Consider the following 18501-nt stretch of genomic DNA (forward strand, 5'->3'; position numbering starts at 1 on the left):
AACATAGCCATAAGAGAAAAAAGGAAGTATGTATTTCACTTAGTAAATACGATAAAGTCACTTAATCTCTACTGCATCAATGAACAACCCATGAGGTTAGAAGTATACTTAGACAATATAATGACTCATAAACAGAGACTATGCAGAATGCAGTGTGGTTAAATCAGGACTATCTGATCATGAGAGACTATTTCTACAAATAAGATAATAACTCTCTGAATGTACTAAAAGTTTTGTAATGTACAGAGTACTAAATAAAAGTATCAAACATAAGATAAAGGAACTAAACTCAGTGGACTGGTCCTATAAATTGACCACTGAGAGAACTATTGATGACTGCACTGCTTTGTTTCTAGACATTGTTCAAAGAATATTAAAGAGCAATTGTCCCACCATCTATAAGAAAGATCTTAATAACACTAAATGCAGACCACAAAACACTAAAACATAGTGTAGACAGTTGTTGTTGTGGACTTCAGTCCGAAGACTGGTTTGATGCAACTCTCCCTGCTACTCTATTATCTGCAAACCTCTTCATCTTCAAGTAACTACTGCAACCTACATCCCCCTGAATCTGCTTACTGTTTTCATTTCTTGGTCTCCCTCTACGATTTTTACTCCCCATGCTTCCCTCCAGTACTAAACTGGTGATCCCTTGATGCCCTAAAATGTGTCCTACCAACTGATCCCTTCTTTTAGTCAGGTAGAGTACCACAAATTTCTCTTCTCCCCCAATTCTATTCAGTACCTTCTCATTAGTTACGTGATCGACACATCTAATTTTCAGCATTCTTCTGAAGCACCACATTTCAAAAGCTTCTATTCTCTTCTTGCCCTAAACTGTTTATTGTCCATGTTTCACTTCCATACATGGCTATGCTCTATACCGATACTTTCAGAAAGGACTTCCTGACACTTAAATCTATACTCGATGTTAACAGATTTCTATTCTTCAGAAGTGCTTTTCTTCCCATTGTCCATCTACATTTTATATCCTCCATACTTCGATCATCATGCATTATTTTGCTTCCCAAATAGCAAAACTCATTTTCTACTTTAAGTGTCTCATTTCCTAGTCTAACTTCTTCAGCGTCACCTGATTTACTTCGACTACATTCCATTATCCTCGTTTTGCTTTTGTTGATGTTCGTCTTATATCCTCCTTTCAAGACACTGTCCATTCCATTCAACTACTCTTCCAAGTCCTTTGCTGTTTCTTACATAATTATGTCATTAGAAAACCTCGAAGTTTTTATTTCTTCTCCCTGGAGCTTAATTCCTACTCCAAAATTTTCTTTAGTTTCCTTTACTGCTTGCTCAATATCCAGATCGAATGACACTGGAGATAGGCTACAACCCTGTCTCACTTCCTTCTCAACCACTGCTTCCCTTTCATGCCACTCTACTCTTATAACTACCATCTGCTTTCTGTACAAATTATAAATAACCTTTCGCTCCCTGTATCTTACTCCTGCCACTCTTTTAATATGAAAGAGAGTGTTCCAGTCAACACTGTCGAAAGCTTTCTCTAATTCGATAAATGCTATAAACATAGGTTCGCCTTTTCTTAACCTACCTTCTATGAGAAGTCGTATGGTCAGTATTTCCTCGCATGTTCCTGCATTTCCACGGAATCCTAACTGATCTTTCCTGAGATCAGCTTCTACCAGTTTTTCCATTCTTCTGTAAAGGATCTGTGTTAGTATTTTTCAGCTGTGGCTTATTAAATGGTTAGTTCAGTAATTTTCAAACCTGTGTCAGCATCTGCTTTCTTTGGAATTGGCGTTGTTATATTTTTCTTGAAGTCTGAGGGTAATTCGCCTGTCTCATTCATCTTCTTCGCCAGATGGAAGAGTTTTGTGTTGGTTGACTCTCCCAAGGCTACCAGCAGCTCTAACAGAATGTTGTCTACTCCCGGCCTCCTTTTGACTCAAGCCTTTCAGTGCTTTGTCAAATTCTTCTCGTAGTATCATATCTTTCTTTTCATATTCCTGTAAGTCCTCTTCCATTTCCATACCATTGCCCTCAAGTGCGTCTCCTTTGTGTAGACCCTCAATATACTCCTTCCACCATTCTGCTTTCCCTTCTTTGCTTAGGACTGCTTTCACATCTGATTTCTTGATATTCATACTGCAGGTTCTATTTTTCTCCAAAGGTCTCTTTAATTTTCCTGTAGGAAGTATCTATCTTACCTCTAGTGATATATGCTTCAACATCCTTACATGTGTCCTCTAGCCATCCCTGCTTATCCATTTTGCACTTCCTGTCGATCTCAGTTTTGAGACATTTGTATTCCTTTTTGCCTGCTTTATTTACTGAATTTTATATTTTCTCCTTTCATCAATTAAATTCAATATCTCTTCTGTTACCCAAGGATTTCTACTAGACCTCTTCTTTTTACCTACTCGATCCTCTGCTGCCTTCACTATTTCATCTCTCAAAGCTACCCATTCTTCTTCGACTGTATTCCTTTCCCCTGATCTTGTCAATCATTCTCTAATGCTCCATCTGAAACCCTCTACGGCCTCTGGTTCTTTCAGTTTATCCAGGTACCATCTCCATAAATTCCTGCTTTTTTGCAGTTTCTTCAGTTGTAATCTGCAGTTCATAACGAATAAATTGTGGTCAGAGTCCACATCTGCCACTGGAAATGTGTTACAATCTGGTTCCTAAATCTCTAACTGTTATATAATAAATCTTAAACTTTTCAGTGTCTCCAGGACTCTTCTATGTATACAACCTTCTCTCATGATTCTTAAACAAATTGTTAGCTATGAGTAAATTATGCCCTGTGCAAAATTCCATCAGGCGGCTTCCTCTTTCATTCCTTTCTCCCAGTCACCTACTACTTTTCCTTCTCTTCCTTTTCCTACTATTGAATTTCAGTCCTTGATGACTATTATATTTTCAGCTCCCTTAACTACCTGAATAATTTCTTTTGTCTCTTCATATATTTCCTCAATCTCCTCCTCATCTGCAGAACTAGTGAGCATATAAACTCATACAATTGTGGTGGATGTGGGCTTTGTGTCCATCCTGGCTTCAATAATGCATTCACTATACTGTTTATTATAGCTTACCCATGTTCCAGTTTTTTTTTTTTTTTTTTTTTTTTTTTTTTTTTTTTTTTTTTTTTTTAAAAAAAGCCACTTCTGCATTACCCTTATTTTGGATTGTATTTATAGCCCTGTATTCACCTGACCAGAAGTCCTACTTCCTCTTGCCACTAAACTTCACTAATTCCCACTACATCTAACTTTAACCTTTTTAAGTTTTCTAACCTACCTGCCTGATTAAGGGATATGACATTCCACACTCCAATCCATGGACTGCCAGTTTTGTTTCTCCTGATAACAACATTATCCTGAGTAGTCCCCACCCGGAGATCCAAATGGGGGACTATTTAACCTCTGGAATATTTTAGCCAAGAAGATGCCATCATCTTATAACGACACAGTAGAGATGCATGCCCTTAGGAAAAATTATGGCTGTAATTTCCCCTTGCTTCAGCCTTTCATAGTACCTGTACAGCAAGGTCGTTGTGGTTGATGTTACAAGGCCAGATCAGTCAATCATCCAGACTAGTGCCGCTGCAACTACTGAAAAGGCTGCTGCCCTCTTCAGGAACCATACATTTGTCTGACCTCTGAACAGATACCCCCCCATTGTGGTTGCACTTATGGTATGGCCACCTGTATCGCTGAGGCACACAAATCTCCCTACCAACACCAAGGTACACGGTTCATTCGAGGGTTGTGTGTGTGTGTGTGTGTGTGTGTGGGGGGGGGGGGGGGGGTTATAGACAGAGACTGAATATAATAAGAATACTGGTTCCTACAGCCAAAGATGGATCTATTAAAAATGGTGAAGTTAAGAAAATATATGCAAAACTCAAACATGTCTACCAAACTGAGATTAAGAGGGTCAAGTGCGAAGTAAATGATAGCTACAGCAAGAAATGTCATTAAAAGTGAAATAAACCAGTTCAAAAATGACAATACTGTTACCACAGACTGCAATGTACTAAACAAATATTTTATAAAGTGTACAAGCCATCATCATTGAAGCTCCTACAATCACCGTTACGCTCCACGTGTTTGAGAAAGAAGAAAGACACCTCCCCAGTAATTACAGACCTCACTCATTTGTTCCAATTGCATCAGAAATAATAGAAAGCTGTAGATGTTAACAAATATATGACTATTTTGAAAATAATACTGAATGCAAACCAGTATAGCTTTAGATCAAAACTGTCAACAGTAAAATCAGTCGGAAATCTATTACGTATTATATATGAGGATATTGAAAAGAGAGATGCTACATGTGCAGTACTTATAGACGTGAACAAAGCCTTCAACTGTGTGTCACGTAAGACTGTATAAATAAAATTATCTCACTACAGCATTAGAGATAAAAGATGAAATGTAATAGAGGGAAACATTCCACGTGGGAAAAATTATATATAAAAACATAGATGAGGTGACTTACCGAACGAAAGCGCTGGCAGGTCGATAGACACACAAACAAACACAAACATACACACAAAATTCAAGCTTTCGCAGCAAACTGTTGCCTCATCAGGAAAGAGGGAAGGAGAGGGGAAGACGAAAGGAAGTGGGTTTTAAGGGAGAGGGTAAGGAGTCATTCCAATCCCGGGAGTGGAAAGACTTACCTTAGGGGGAAAAAAGGACAGGTATACACTCGCACATATCCATCCACACATACAGACACAAGCAGACATATTTTAAATATGCTAACAAGCAGACATATTTTAAATATGTCTGCTTGTGTCTGTATGTGTGGATGGATATGTGCGTGTGTGCGAGTGTATACCTGTCCTTTTTTCCCCCTAAGGTAAGTCTTTCCGCTCCCGGGATTGGAATGACTCCTTACCCTCTCCCTTAAAACCCACTTCATTTCGTCTTCCCCTCTCCTTCCCTCTTTCCTGATGAGGCAACAGTTTGCTGCGAAAGCTTGAATTTTGTGTGTATGTTTGTGTTTGTTTGTGTGTCTATCGACCTGCCAGCGCTTTCGTTCGGTAAGTCACCTCATCTATGTTTTTATATATAAAAGATGAAATATAGTTAGAAACTACCTACCTGACAGGCTACAGTTAGTATATGCAAATAATTAGGCACCACAGTTGTTGAAAATGAAATGTGGAACATCACTGGGGGCAGCTCTTGGATCCTGTCTCTTCATTGTATATACAGATAATTTTTTAAGTCACATACTAGGTGAGCATGTGCTGTAATCTGAAGACATCACAATGCTAACAAAAGGCGAAAACTATCAAGATATTCAAAATTATAACAGAGAAATAAATGAGTTGACTAATCACTGGCATCTGGCCAACCAGCTATCCATCCATTCTCAAAACAAAAACAGAAGAACTTTATTGCAGTCTCAGAGCAATTAGGTCTGAGAATAAGAATGTGAAATTACTTCAACTTGTGACTGATACAAGACTGACATGGGATGGACACACAAATTACTTAAGCAGCACACTGGCAAGAGTTTTACTTTTGCTCCATAAATTAAGACAAAATGTCAGTAAGAATCTCCTACTTTACTCTTAATATGCGTTCTTCCACTCACACCAACAACATAGAATACTGTTGTGGGGAAATGCACCAGAGTGAGCTTACAGCTCTCAATGACAGAAGAAAGCTGTTCCATGTATTCTGGGTCTGTCTCCCAGAGAGATTTGAAGAAGTCAGTTTAGAGCACTTCACATAACGACATTCTTCAGCCTTTACATCTACACCTGTCTAATTTATGCTAAAGAAAACACAGACTAAGAAATAATGTTCATTTGCACAATACAAAAAATTGACACATGATACATTTACTGTACTCTAGATTCTTGCATCTGTAGTAGCCATAAACAGGCCTTACATTCTTCAACCAACTGAAAAGAAAAACAGCTCAATTGACTCAATGACACAAGTTCAAAGAAGTTTTTAGAAACTTAAATGAAACAGTAAGAATTTTACTCAGTTGATGAATTCATGGAGAGTGATTTTCAAGAACTGTACTTCAGGTAGATGTTTTTATCAGTAGAATCACATGTAATAATCACACAATTAGAATTATGCATTTATAAACAAGTAAATAAGTATACAAGTATCATCAATCAACTAGCTATAAGTAATTGAAAACTGTAAATGTATGTAACTGATATATAATTGTAATTAAGCATGTACATATGTGTGTAAACAAGTATTCCAGTAACTATATATGTTTTAATAAGTATATTAGCACCTGGGATTGCCCTACTACCAATATGTACTTCTATTAATTCACAAAGCTGTTGTATTTGTCTTAACTGTATCTTATATGTTGACACAGCTAGCTGTATCAAAATATACTGAACAGCTGACAGGAAACATGCTGAACATTCAGTAATGTTGTAGCGTAGAAATGTAATTTCTTAAATGAGATAATCTTTGTGTTACACCTGTTCTCCAGTTTATTTACACCATCCTAAAGTTACCATAACTATTTAACAATCTGAAAAGTCTATACTAATAGATGGGCAATTACCATATGTTTTCTTTTGCAAGAGTTACATCATGCTGATTACTTCCTTCTACAAATCTACTAAAAGAAAGATTGAAGAATTTGTACCTTCTGAATACCCATGAAGCAAGTAATGGTAAACAAATAAACTATACGGTGATAACAGCACATCTTTCTCTGCAGTTGTGTTAGAAAGATGAATATTGTTTATGTGATGTACAAAGTCCAAGTTGATATTTGTCTGTGTTGATTTGCTATTGCAATTACAGTAAGTCTTATCTGCTTGAGTCTTACACTGTTTTTTAAAACTTTTTTTACATTTGGAGCACAATGCTGAGATTGCACTGTGCAAATGACCATCTGTTACACTGTTTGATGCCGGAGCAGCGACATTTTTATCGTCTGTATTCTGTGGTACACCATCACCTGCGGTAACGGAAGACTCTGGAGTTACCACTGAGTCCAGGTGTAAAGATTCTCTAATATCTATATGAAAAGAACTGGAAATATCAGGAACTTCATAACTTGTGATCTCAGAGTTACTTTCAAATATTTCAGTTCTTACAGTCTCTGGCTCTACAGATAGTTTCTCTTTGTTGCTCAAGAGATCACAATTTATTTGTTCTAATGATTCATTTTTGTTTTGCTTTTGACAATATTCTACTGACTGAGACAGTTCCTGCACTTCTTTCATTTTGTCTGTTAGGTATAAGTCAACTTTTTTAATTTCATTCATGTTCTTGGAGCAGACAGATGTTTTATCAACTGCTGAGGTGGAGTTAATATGTGTATGATCACCTGAATCTGTGGGATTATCATTTGGCGCTATATTCCTGCATAAATTGTCAATAGAAACAGATGTATCAGACGCACTAGGTTTGTTGTTTACTGATATCTTCAAAGGAGGAGGCAAGGTCTCATTTTTCTGAGCAGTTACCTTTTCGGCATCAGATTGCTTCTTCCGTGAAATAGTATTTCTGTCCCGACAGGCGTTTGGAAAAGAATTGGTAATCAACTCAGTTTTCGAGTCATCTGAATAAACCACGTCATCATCAACTTTAAGGTCAATAATAAGTGTTCTGTTACGTGGACGTGTATGAGATGATGTGACATTACCGGTTTTCAATGATGCTCGATCGCCAGTCTCTTCGGCCTTCTGAAGACAATGTTTTGATGCCTCAAAGTATGTTGTCAAATCCTGTTGTCTGCCTCTTGGGCCGATGTACACAGGTATAACAGATTTGTATTGTTCTATATGAGACTCACTGTTTGCTTCCACCGACTCACTGTTTGTCAGTACAGATGTCAAATTTCGGTTAGTTTTATATTTTACTTCGTACTTCTTTAATTTTTGAAACGCTAAATCGCTGCGTGACATCTTCCTATTCTTCGTAGCTGATATACTGGGTTCATAACAACGGCTTAAATGAAAATCTGTCATCTCTTCCTGGTAATTTCTAGCAGCAATATCTCTCTTCTGTTCTTTGTGGTTAAACTGTGTTAATTTCCACACACCATTCATCCTCTGCATGAACGGAGGAGGCGTAGTACTTTATATTTGGATGCATTTAAAACTATGGGAATATAACGCGTTCACAATGGACACGCTGATCTAACACGGATGCTACCAGTTTTCATCACTTCAGTCAGTTCACTAAATCTCCATTTTCAACAAACATGTGACACTGAGGTGTGAAGCCACGCTACCTTGCGGCCTGTGGGAAGCCGTTTCCATGGCAACCAGTCAATACGTGGACAAGACTCGCCAGCTAGCACACAGATGATAGCATCTGTGATAATCGGAAACCTTGACGCTGTTTCCTCAGCGTGGTTCCCTCTGATTGGTGCACGCAAGCTAACCAATGGCATAGGCCCATCTGTCTGGGTGCTGCGTTGTATGTGAGGCGAAGGAAATTGCGGGTGTTGGTTGTATATTTCTGTGTACGTTGTCAAGTTTGCATCGGGGTGGCGAGTAGGTTATAGCATCCTCCGCAATGAGGTTCCTAGTTTTAGCATTCGCGTTTTTAGCGTTTTCGGAAGTTAATAGTGAAGTTTACTATGAAGAGAAGTTTGCTGACGGTAAGTAACGGGATAACTTACCGCTTGTCACGTTATGACAAATCTATCATGTCTTTACATTTTCTATGATTTCCTCGTTATTTTTCGTAGTTATAGTTTACCACTGACAATTTTTTATTTGCCGTGTAATAGAAAAATACAGAATTTTTTTTGACTGATGTGCAGATTCGTGGGAAAGCAATTGGGTGTACTCGGAGCATCCGGGAAAGGAGTTCGGCAAGTTCGTCCGTAGTGCCGGCAAGTTCTTCAATGACCCCGAAGAAGATAAAGGTAGAAACCCTTATTTTACGCAAAGAATCTATTTAAAATTTTCAATTTTTTAAGTTCTGCATGTGACAATTTTCTTTATTTTTGCAGGTATCCAGACATCTCAAGACGCGAGGTTCTATGCACTATCCACGAAGTTCAAGCCATTTAGTAGTAAAGAAAAGCCGCTGGTTATACAATTTACAGTGAAGCATGAACAGAATATAGACTGTGGCGGAGGATACCTTAAAGTTTTTGACTGTGGTTTGGACCAGAAAGACATGCACGGTGACTCACCGTACCTTCTTATGTTTGGTAAGTCCAATCCGGCATATGGTACCCATTTCAGGAAGAACTCGTGTGCAAGAGCTTTATTTTAAGTTTTATTTTCTTGGACCGTCACTGCATTCCGTATTAGTTTTCATTTATAAGGACATTATTAAAACACGAAAAGTAGATATTAGGTTTAAATGACACGTTCTAGTGTATTAATCAAGAGGCGGGAACATCGTTGCTGGAGATAAACACCTTTAGCAATGTTAACAAATCTTATTCCTTGTGACTGCCATCATGGCAGATTAGTTTGCGCAGATAATTGGTGAAGCTCACGTGCAAGCAGATTTGAAAATAGCAGAGCTAGTTATTAATTTTTCACTCTTCAGTTTTAATGCTGTGAGCAGAATTTATTGGAAGAAAAGCAAAAACGAAAGTAATGGAAACTTATTTCCAATGAACCATTAAATTTGTTCCTTCCAGAAATAATTGGAATCTTCAGGGATAGGATTGTTTTAGTACTGATTTCATGTTCTCTTGCTGTACTGCTGGTCACATTACTATCCCTGACGATTTGCTTGCTGTTAAAATGAGATGGATTTAGTTTTTGAAAGTGTAGTTTTATTTATCAGAATCAAGGATTTAATATATGAAAGCAGTTAAATTTATATTTGGGCATTCTGTGAGCCTGCAAAATGTTTTATTAGTGTTATCCACTATGGAAATCCAAAAGTCCTCTGAAGACCATCAGGTAAGGTGCATTGTGTGTTTCGTGTGATGCTCTTCCTAAGTTCTGGTTGTACCAATTTTACTGTGCAGCAGATATGTAGTATATTGGAAAAATAGGTAATATGGAACAGTTGTGTGGAAAAGACATTTTGCAGTATTGTCAGTATAAAATTAATCAACTTTTATAGGTCCTGACATTTGTGGCCCTGGCACTAAGAAAGTTCATGTAATCTTTAATTACAAAGGAAAGAACTTGCTAATCAACAAGGAAATAAGATGCAAGGATGATGTTTACACACATTTATACACTTTGGTGGTTAAGCCTGACAACACATATGAGGTATGTTTTTGCATTGAAATTATTTTAGTTAACCTCACACATATATCAGTGTTTCGGAAGTAATCACTAAAATGATTTGCCTTCCAAAGGTGATGATAGACAATGAGAAAGTGGAGTCTGGAGAACTAGAAGCAGACTGGAACTTTCTGCCGCCTAAGAAGATAAAGGATCCAGAAGCAAAGAAACCAGCAGACTGGGATGATCGTCCTACTATTGATGACCCTGATGACAAGAAACCAGACGATTGGGACAAGCCAGAGCATATTCCTGACCCTGATGCCAGTAAGCCAGAAGATTGGGATGATGAAATGGATGGTGAATGGGAACCCCCTATGATTGACAACCCAGACTTCAAGGGTGAATGGAAACCTAAGCAAATTGATAATCCTAATTACAAGGTAAGATAATGTGCACCTAAATCAAATGTGAGGGCCATGATTTCGTATGAAACTATCAATGATGTGCTGGGGTGATAGCTTTATTCATGCCTAATAAATGAGATTTTAATTTCTTGGGCATGAGATTCATTCTGTTATAGCCATTGTTCATTGTTTTACAGAGTGAGTGTAAGGAAATTTAATTTTCATATTTTATATAGGGGCCTTGGATTCATCCTGAAATTGACAACCCTGAATATTCACCAGACCCAGAACTATATTTGAAGAATGAGGTTTGTGCTATTGGTTTTGACTTGTGGCAAGTAAAATCGGGAACTATTTTTGATAACATTCTGATAACTGATGATCCAGACCACGCTAAACAAGTGGGAGAAGAATTGTGGAGGCCCAGATCTGTAAGTGGAATTAAATATTTATTTTCTGAGGTAACATTGTACATACTGTTGTGCTTACATAATTCTGTTCTTGTTCAGGCTGGTGAAAAGAAAATGAAAGAGCAACAGGATGAAGAGGAAAGGAAAAAGAGAGAAGAGGAGGAAAAGTCTTCCAAAAAGGATGAAGAAGATGACGAGGATGAAGATGAGAATGAGGATGAAGATGACGATGAAACGAGTGATCCTCCAGAATCTGGTGAAGAGGTAATACTAGATTTGTTAGAAAAAATATTATTGAAATGTAAAATGTACAGGCTTTTAATACAGGGCAAGTTGGGAGGAAAGGTGCATGCTTTGAGGGGTGGTAGTATTAGTGATTCTGAACAAAAAGGAAAGAATGGTTTCAGAGATAGAACACATTTAATGTCACTTTTGCATGTTTTTCTTGACTACTTCGAAAACCGCACACTCCAGCAAAAACGTGTTGCAGTACCAAAATTAAACTATATTAAATTTCCTACAAAAAGGTCCTATTCATTTTTTTGCTCAAGAACTAATGATTTGGGTGAAGAGAGCATGAGAATGTTGAAAAACTCGCTTGATGTGCATACACTGTTTTGAATGTGTTTTTGTACTGGGACATATTTTCATTGGAGGGTGCGGTTTTAGTGTTGCTCAAGAAAAACGTACAAAAGTGATATTGAATGAGTTCTATCTCAGAAACAAATTGGAATAGGACATATGTCCATATGAAGTTTTTTTGTTCAGAATCACTAATACTATAATTCCTCAAAGAACATACCTTTCCTCCTGACTCACCTCGTATAGTTTGTAAATTGAATTTGATTATTCAACTAGTTTTCCTTCTTTAGATGTTATTTACTTCCAACCAACAGTAAATTTTTTTTTTTTTTTTTTCCATATCTACGTACAGTTTGGTACATGGAGGGTACCTTGTAGCACTACCAGCCATTTATTTTCCTGTTCACCTTACAAATGGAGGGACAACAGAATTACTGTCCATATACTCTGTATGGGTTGTAATTTTCCTTATCTTCATGGCCCTTCTGCAAAAGTCGGATGGTGGCAATAGTTCTGTTCTGCTGTCAACTTAGTGCCGTTTCTCTAAATTTTCTAAAGAGCCTTCTGCAAAATAAACGTCTTCCCTTCAGGAATTCCCATGTGAGTTCACAAAGGATCTTCATAATAGCGCTTTGACTGAAACTAGTGATACTAAATCTTGTAGCCTGTCTGGAAGTGCTTCAGTGTCTTCCTGTTCTGGGATCCCGAACACTCACAGTAGTAAAGTGTGTGTTGCACTAGTGTTCTGTATGCATTTCCTTTTCAAGTGAACCACACTTTTCTAAAATTCTCCCAATAAACTGAAATTGAACATTTGCCTTCCCTGTTACCTGATGTGCTGTTCCAGTTAATCACTCTGCAATGTTACATTTAGGTATGTAATAGAAGTGACTATGTCAAGCATCATACTATTAATGCTGATTAATGCTGTATTTGGACATTATAGGGTTGTTTTTCCTGCTCGTCTGCATTAACTCGCATTTTCTTTTTTTACAATAAGAGCAAGTTGCCATCACATTGACTAGAACCTTAGTGCGTCACCTTGTATCCTCTTATAGTCAGTGACACTACCCAGCACACCAGTGTCATCAGCAAACATCTGCAGATTGAGGCTCACCTTAGCCATCATTAATGTATGTAGAGAATTAGTGGTCATGTCATACTTCCCATGAGCGTACCTGAAGAGACCCTTGAGATATTGACAATGTATTAGGTTCTATAATTTAATCTTAAAGCCACTCCCATGTCAGGAAACCTATTTCATATATTAATACCTTTTAGTCTGCAGTGGGTTACTATGTCAAATGCTTTCAGGAAATCTGGGAATATGGAACCTGCGTGTTGCCCTTCATCGAAGTTTGCATGAGATTCTGTGAGAAACGGGCAAGCTGTTTTTTTTCACATGAGTGATGTACGAGGGCAGTTCAATAAGTAATGCAACACATTTTTTTTCTGAAACAGGGGTTGTTTTATTCAGCATTGAAATAAACCAAGTTATTCCCCAATCTTTTAGCTACACAACACTATTTTTCAACGTAATCTCCATTCAGTGGTACGGCCTTATGCCACCTTGAAATGAGGGCCTGTATGCCTGCACGGTACCATTCCACTGGTCGATGTCGGAGCCAACGTCGTACTGCATCAAGAACTTCATCATCCGCGTAGTGCGTCGCACGGATTGCGTCCTTCATTGGGCCAAACATATGGAAATCCGACGGTGCGAGATCGGGGCTGTAGGGTGCATGAGGAAGAACAGTCCACTGAAGTTTTGTGAGCTCCTCTCGGGTGCGAAGACTTGTGTGAGGTCTTGCGTTGTCATGAAGAAGGAGAAGTTCGTTCAGATTTTTGTGCCTACGAACACGCTGAAGTCGTTTCTTCAATTTCTGAAGAGTAGCACAATACACTTCAGAGTTGATCGTTTGACCATGGGGAAGGACATCGAACAGAATAACCCCTTCAGCGTCCCAGAAGACTGTAACCATGACTTTACTGGCTGAGGGTATGGCTTTAAACTTTTTCTTGGTAGGGGAGTGGGTGTGGCGCCACTCCATTGATTGCCGTTTTGTTTCAGGTTCGAAGTGATGAACCCATGTTTCATCACCTATAACAGTCTTTGACAAGAAATTGTCACCCTCAGCCACATGACGAGCAAGCAATTCCGCACAGATGGTTCTCCTTTGCTCTTTATGGTGTTCGGTTAGACAACGAGGGACCCAGCGGGAACAAACCTTTGAATATCCCAACTGGTGAACAATTGTGACAGCACTACCAACAGAGATGTCAAGTTGAGCACTGAGTTGTTTGATGGTGATCCGTCGATCATCTCGAACGAGTGTGTTCGCACACTCCGCCATTGCAGGAGTCACAGCTGTGCACGGCCGGCCCGCACGTGGGAGATCAGACAGTCTTGCTTGACCTTGCGGCGATGACACACGCTTTGCCCAACGACTCACCGTGCTTTTGTCCACTGCCAGATCACCGTAGACATTCTGCAAGCGCCTATGAATATCTGAGATGCCCTGCTTTTCCGCCAAAAGAAACTCGATCACTGCCCGTTGTTTGCAATGCACATCCGTTACAGACGCCATTTTAACAGCTCCGTACAGTGCTGCCACCGGTCGGAAGTCAATGAAACTATACGAGACGAAGCGGGAATGTTTGAAAATATTCCACAAGAAATTTCTGGTTTTTTCAACCAAAATTGGCCGAGAAAAAAAAGTGTCGCATTACTTATTGAACTGCCCTCATAAATGTATATGGATTTGTGGGCAGAAGATTCTCTCTCCCAAGAAAATTTATTATCATCGACCTGAGAACACAGTCAAGAATTCTACATCAAATCAATGTTAAGAGTACTGCTCTGTAATTTTGTGTCAGTTTTTTTACCCTTCTTATATTGACATGGGAAGGGGAAACTGTTGGATGGAGGGTGTGGAAACAGTAGGTGAACTCAGGAAGATTACGGGTGCGAAAGGTATGCGTTGCAAGGATAACTCCCATCTATGTAGTTAAGAGTAGCTGGTTCTGGAGGGAGGGATTTAGGTAGCACTGGTTGTGAAGCAGCCATTGAACCGGAGTATGTTGTCCTCAGTAGTATAGTGGTGGTACTGTGTGGTAAACTGTTCTTGGCCTCAGTTTGTGAGTCACCATTTACTCTGGTGGTCAGCTGCTTGGTGACTATCCCCAAATAAAATGCCATAACAGAACTTGCAGCAGAACTGGTATGACAGGCTGCTTTTGCAGGTGGTGCTGCCTCTGTTGAGAAAGGACAAGCCTGACAGGACTGGAGTAGGATGTGCGGTGTCGGTGAACTGGGCAGGTCTCTTGCATCTGTCTTCCATAATTGTATGACCACTTGGTGTATCTTTGTTATACCTGTTCCCATATTTAGGTTATTAATGTGTGCATGGAAGATGGAATGTAGTGCAGTTGGAGCATATTTTTGTCTACTAGTGTTGTTTTCAGGCTGCTGTGTTTGTAGTGTAAATCAGTTAATTCTGTCCTGCATATATACTGTACAAATTTCAGCACGCATAGAAAACATAATTAAGCTATTCAGGGTCTCAGCAGTTTGAGTGCTGCTGGAAGTATCCAACCACTCACACAGTATGCTGTGTGAAAAAGTGTTAGAGGACCCCCTCCTCCCGTCTTCCCTTCTGCCCACCGTGAAAGCTGTTGGGAGATAAGAGTTAACAGGTGCTTAAATCTTGTCCAGGCTAAAGTGCACTTATTCACCATTGCTCTTCTGTTACATGCTGCTGTTGACAATTCATGGTCATTGTTTGTAGCTAGTCTGGTGATAGTATATTGTAGCCTGCCCCCACCCCCCCCCCCACCCTCTCTCTCTCTCTCTCTCTCTCTCTCTCTCTCTCTGTCTGTCTGTCTGTCTGTGTGTGTGTGTGTGTGTGTGTGTGTGTGTGTGTGTGTGTGTGTGTGTGTGTCACAGCTTCTATGGTCACTTGCAGCAATGACATTTATCATCTTGGTTGTCACAAATATTTAATTGATTTTCCTAGCGCAATTTCTGATGGAAATACAATAGCCCATCTTACATCGCTGTGACTGAAATAAAAAACCAGCTAACGTAATTGGCAAAACAAAAGGAGTTATGAACAAGCAATGCGGTTGGTTATCCACACCTGTTTAATGATTTATCCAATTCACTTCTCATAATTCATCACCAGAGATGTTATTAATAGCAGCACGCAGTGGAAGAGCTGCAAACACCTTTAATGCACTTTTGCTGTTGTACAGGTGGAATTGAAACCAAAATATTATATAAAGTAGTATTGCGTGTTGTTTTGTTTGATTACTAACTTTGGTGCAGCCCAGTCCATATAGGCAAGAAGTCTTGAGACCTCTACATTGTGTGTGCATCTCCCTCTTTCTTTCTCTTTCTGGCCAGCTGCTGTATCGTAGGGATAAGAATGGGAGGGAGAGAGAAAGTGAAATGTTTGGTAACTGTCTGTTGAGATAACAAGTGCTTAGACAACTTGTTGGGTGGCTTATTTCTAACAATTATTCCTCTTTTTTCTTTTGCAGGACTCGCACACTCATGATGAGTTTTAATTGAAGTTGCAAAGACTATTTCAGCAAAAGTTTTTCTATTACTGACAGCTTGATATGCAACTTAGAAAAGATGTGATCTTTTTTTCTGATGAAGTGGAGGAAGAAGACTGCTAGTGACAAATATTGACTGTTATTAAACATTAATTCCATGGAAGTAATAGTGAGTCAGTTGTGTAAAGTTGTGATTGAAAGTTGTGTTCTAATGCATTCAGCAGGTAGTGTGATATAGGTGACATACTAATATTCATTGAATAATTGTGTAAACAATCTGAAAATACATCTTTGTATCATTTTTAATAAATGTGATCATTCAGTTTCCTACAAATTTAACAGTATGTGAAGAGCATTTCTCAAAATCAAGCTTCGTTCATGCTGAGGTCAATTCAGAAGTATTATGTTGGCATATTAGAATTATTTATTTCTTTTTGGTACTGCAGTTGTGAACATTTTGTTTAAAGGTGTTAAGAGTTGTGAAGTGTGTAGTTATTGAAATGGATAAGCAATAATTTCACAACTATGTCATTTGTGAATAGCATATCATTAGTGGGTTGAGTTTGTTATGGCCGTCTGATGTTGTTGTTTTAAATATGTTTTTGTACTATTTTTTTGTGTGTGTGGGTGACTTCTCATATGTTTTCACTAAGCAGCACATTCATTGTCATGGTTATGAACACTGTAATGCCGTATGTGTGTTTTTGTTATGGGCTGCCTTTTGAGACACATTAAACAAAATTTACTTTCAGTTTTTAGCATTTTGATTATACTTAATGCTTGTATTATTTTATGGAATGTAACTGTTTGATGTAATTAAGTTCTCATCTATGGCAAACATCAGTGCAAATTTCTGCATGTAGTCAGTTCGGCAGCGATTTGAAGAGCTTAGACACAATGCCAAATATCTTCACTCATTGGTAAATGTCAGTGACATTCTACACCTTAACAACAAAAAGGATTTGTAGTTGATTCAGAACTCATTTCCAATAAGAAAATGATAGTAATGACATTTACCAAAAGACCTTCTCGAAAAGGATTTTCTTGAAACTTTTCTTGGGCATAACACTATCCTTAATTAATATTATCAAAAGTGTGTAAATTCTACTCACATTTATATCTCCTCCGAGGATATGTTTCTCTCATATTTTTATGTTGAGAGTACCTAATTGAGAAATTTTCACCACAAAACTAATAATTTAGGCTTCTTTACCATGTAATAGAATTTATTGCCTTGAAATTGTCAATGTGATTTTTGGTTTTGAATCCTCTAAACACATTATATACCCCCACAGTAATGAGAAAATTAACTAGTTTGGAGAAGTTACAGGGTATGAGAAAATCTGTATTGAAAATTTCATTTTTCGATGTGTGTGAAAGTCATAAGGACATTGTTTCATTCTTGTGTAAATAGTGCCCTAGAAACTGTTTCAGTGCAAGAGTTTCCTCTGTATGTCATTTGCTAATTGAATTAGTAATAAACTAATTGATATTATGTTTACACCATTGAGAATTTTAAGAGCAATTGGTGTTCCAATTTGAACTAGCATTTCTTTAGTTAATAGATTATAGACAAAATGTGCACATCAAGGACAGAGTATAACACTCACATGAAGTAAATCATTATTGCTTAATATTTTTTTCGAAGTCCATAATGGATCCAAAGTTAAATAAAAACATGTTACACAAATGGAAACATAGCACAGGAGGAATACGTAATGTTCTTGGCTTTTCTTTAGTGGTAAGTATTAACATACGTGTGCATACACATGTGAGTTTGCAATAGTATTTCTTGAATTAGAATGTGATTGAGGCTGTGGCGTCACTCATAATGTTGGGATATTGCCCAGCAACTGTTACATTCCTTTTTTGTTTCATTTACAGTTAATTCCATAGTATCTTGGTCAGCTACACATATTACAGAGAAGCTTAAATATTGCGGTATGGGGTATTTGTTGGTAAATGGTTTTTGCCATATTTCTCTAAAATGATGCAGAGAGTAGAATTAAGAATACCAGGGAATGTCCATAATGAAACAGCATCTTTGGACGAGGGAATAATCACTGCAGGTGTACCACAGGGATCAATATTGAGTCTGTTTGTGGTGCATAAAAATGTAGCCAAGAAGCAGAAATAGTTCTCCTTGCTGATCATGCAAATATTTTAATCAAGCCTAAAAGTAATGTCAGTGTTTGAAAATGTAAATATCATCTTGAAAATATACTACTATGCAAATGCAGTCATAATACTTAGAGGACAAATTATTTACAGTATCCATTACTCAGCCTTAGGGTAGGGGACAGAAAGGAATGAAGTTATTCAGCTGATGGGCTGATGGGCAGACAGCTTCTACTTCGTGGAAACTGTTTGAGTGTGTGTGTGAGACATAGTTAAGCAT

General features: G+C 38.2%; 2 protein-coding genes across 2 annotated transcripts in view; one reads left to right on the top strand and one right to left on the bottom strand.

Moving 5' to 3' along the window:
* Positions 1 to 8287, bottom strand: part of LOC126476307 (uncharacterized) — a 30089-nt gene extending 21802 nt beyond the window's left edge. Inside the window, exon 1 of the mRNA XM_050103531.1 lies at positions 6631 to 8287. Within this exon, the coding sequence (XP_049959488.1) occupies positions 6631 to 8053 (1423 nt within the window). The 5' untranslated portion in view covers positions 8054 to 8287. The remainder of the gene's footprint in view (positions 1 to 6630) is intronic.
* A 107-nt stretch (positions 8288 to 8394) lies between these two features.
* LOC126476324 (calreticulin) lies at positions 8395 to 16854 on the top strand. The gene is made up of 8 exons (XM_050103532.1): positions 8395 to 8601; positions 8767 to 8871; positions 8959 to 9162; positions 10038 to 10189; positions 10279 to 10587; positions 10788 to 10982; positions 11061 to 11225; positions 16086 to 16854. The coding sequence occupies exons 1-8, from the start codon at positions 8517 to 8519 to the stop codon at positions 16110 to 16112; spliced, it is 1242 nt and encodes a 413-aa protein (XP_049959489.1). The 5' UTR covers positions 8395 to 8516; the 3' UTR covers positions 16113 to 16854.
* The last annotated feature ends 1647 nt before the right edge of the window (positions 16855 to 18501 follow it).

This window comes from Schistocerca serialis, chromosome 1 (assembly GCF_023864345.2).
Source record: "Schistocerca serialis cubense isolate TAMUIC-IGC-003099 chromosome 1, iqSchSeri2.2, whole genome shotgun sequence".
In the NCBI taxonomy this organism is placed as follows: domain Eukaryota; kingdom Metazoa; phylum Arthropoda; class Insecta; order Orthoptera; family Acrididae; genus Schistocerca; species Schistocerca serialis.

Coding starts and splice junctions, on each gene's coding strand:
- LOC126476324 (XM_050103532.1), top strand. CDS start 8,517: ATGAGGTTCCTAGTTTTAGCATTCGCGTTTTTAGCGTTTTCGGAAGTT. Junction 8,602..8,766: donor TGAAGAGAAGTTTGCTGACG/GTAAGTAACGGG, acceptor ACTGATGTGCAG/ATTCGTGGGAAAGCAATTGG. Junction 11,226..16,085: donor CTCCAGAATCTGGTGAAGAG/GTAATACTAGAT, acceptor TTTCTTTTGCAG/GACTCGCACACTCATGATGA.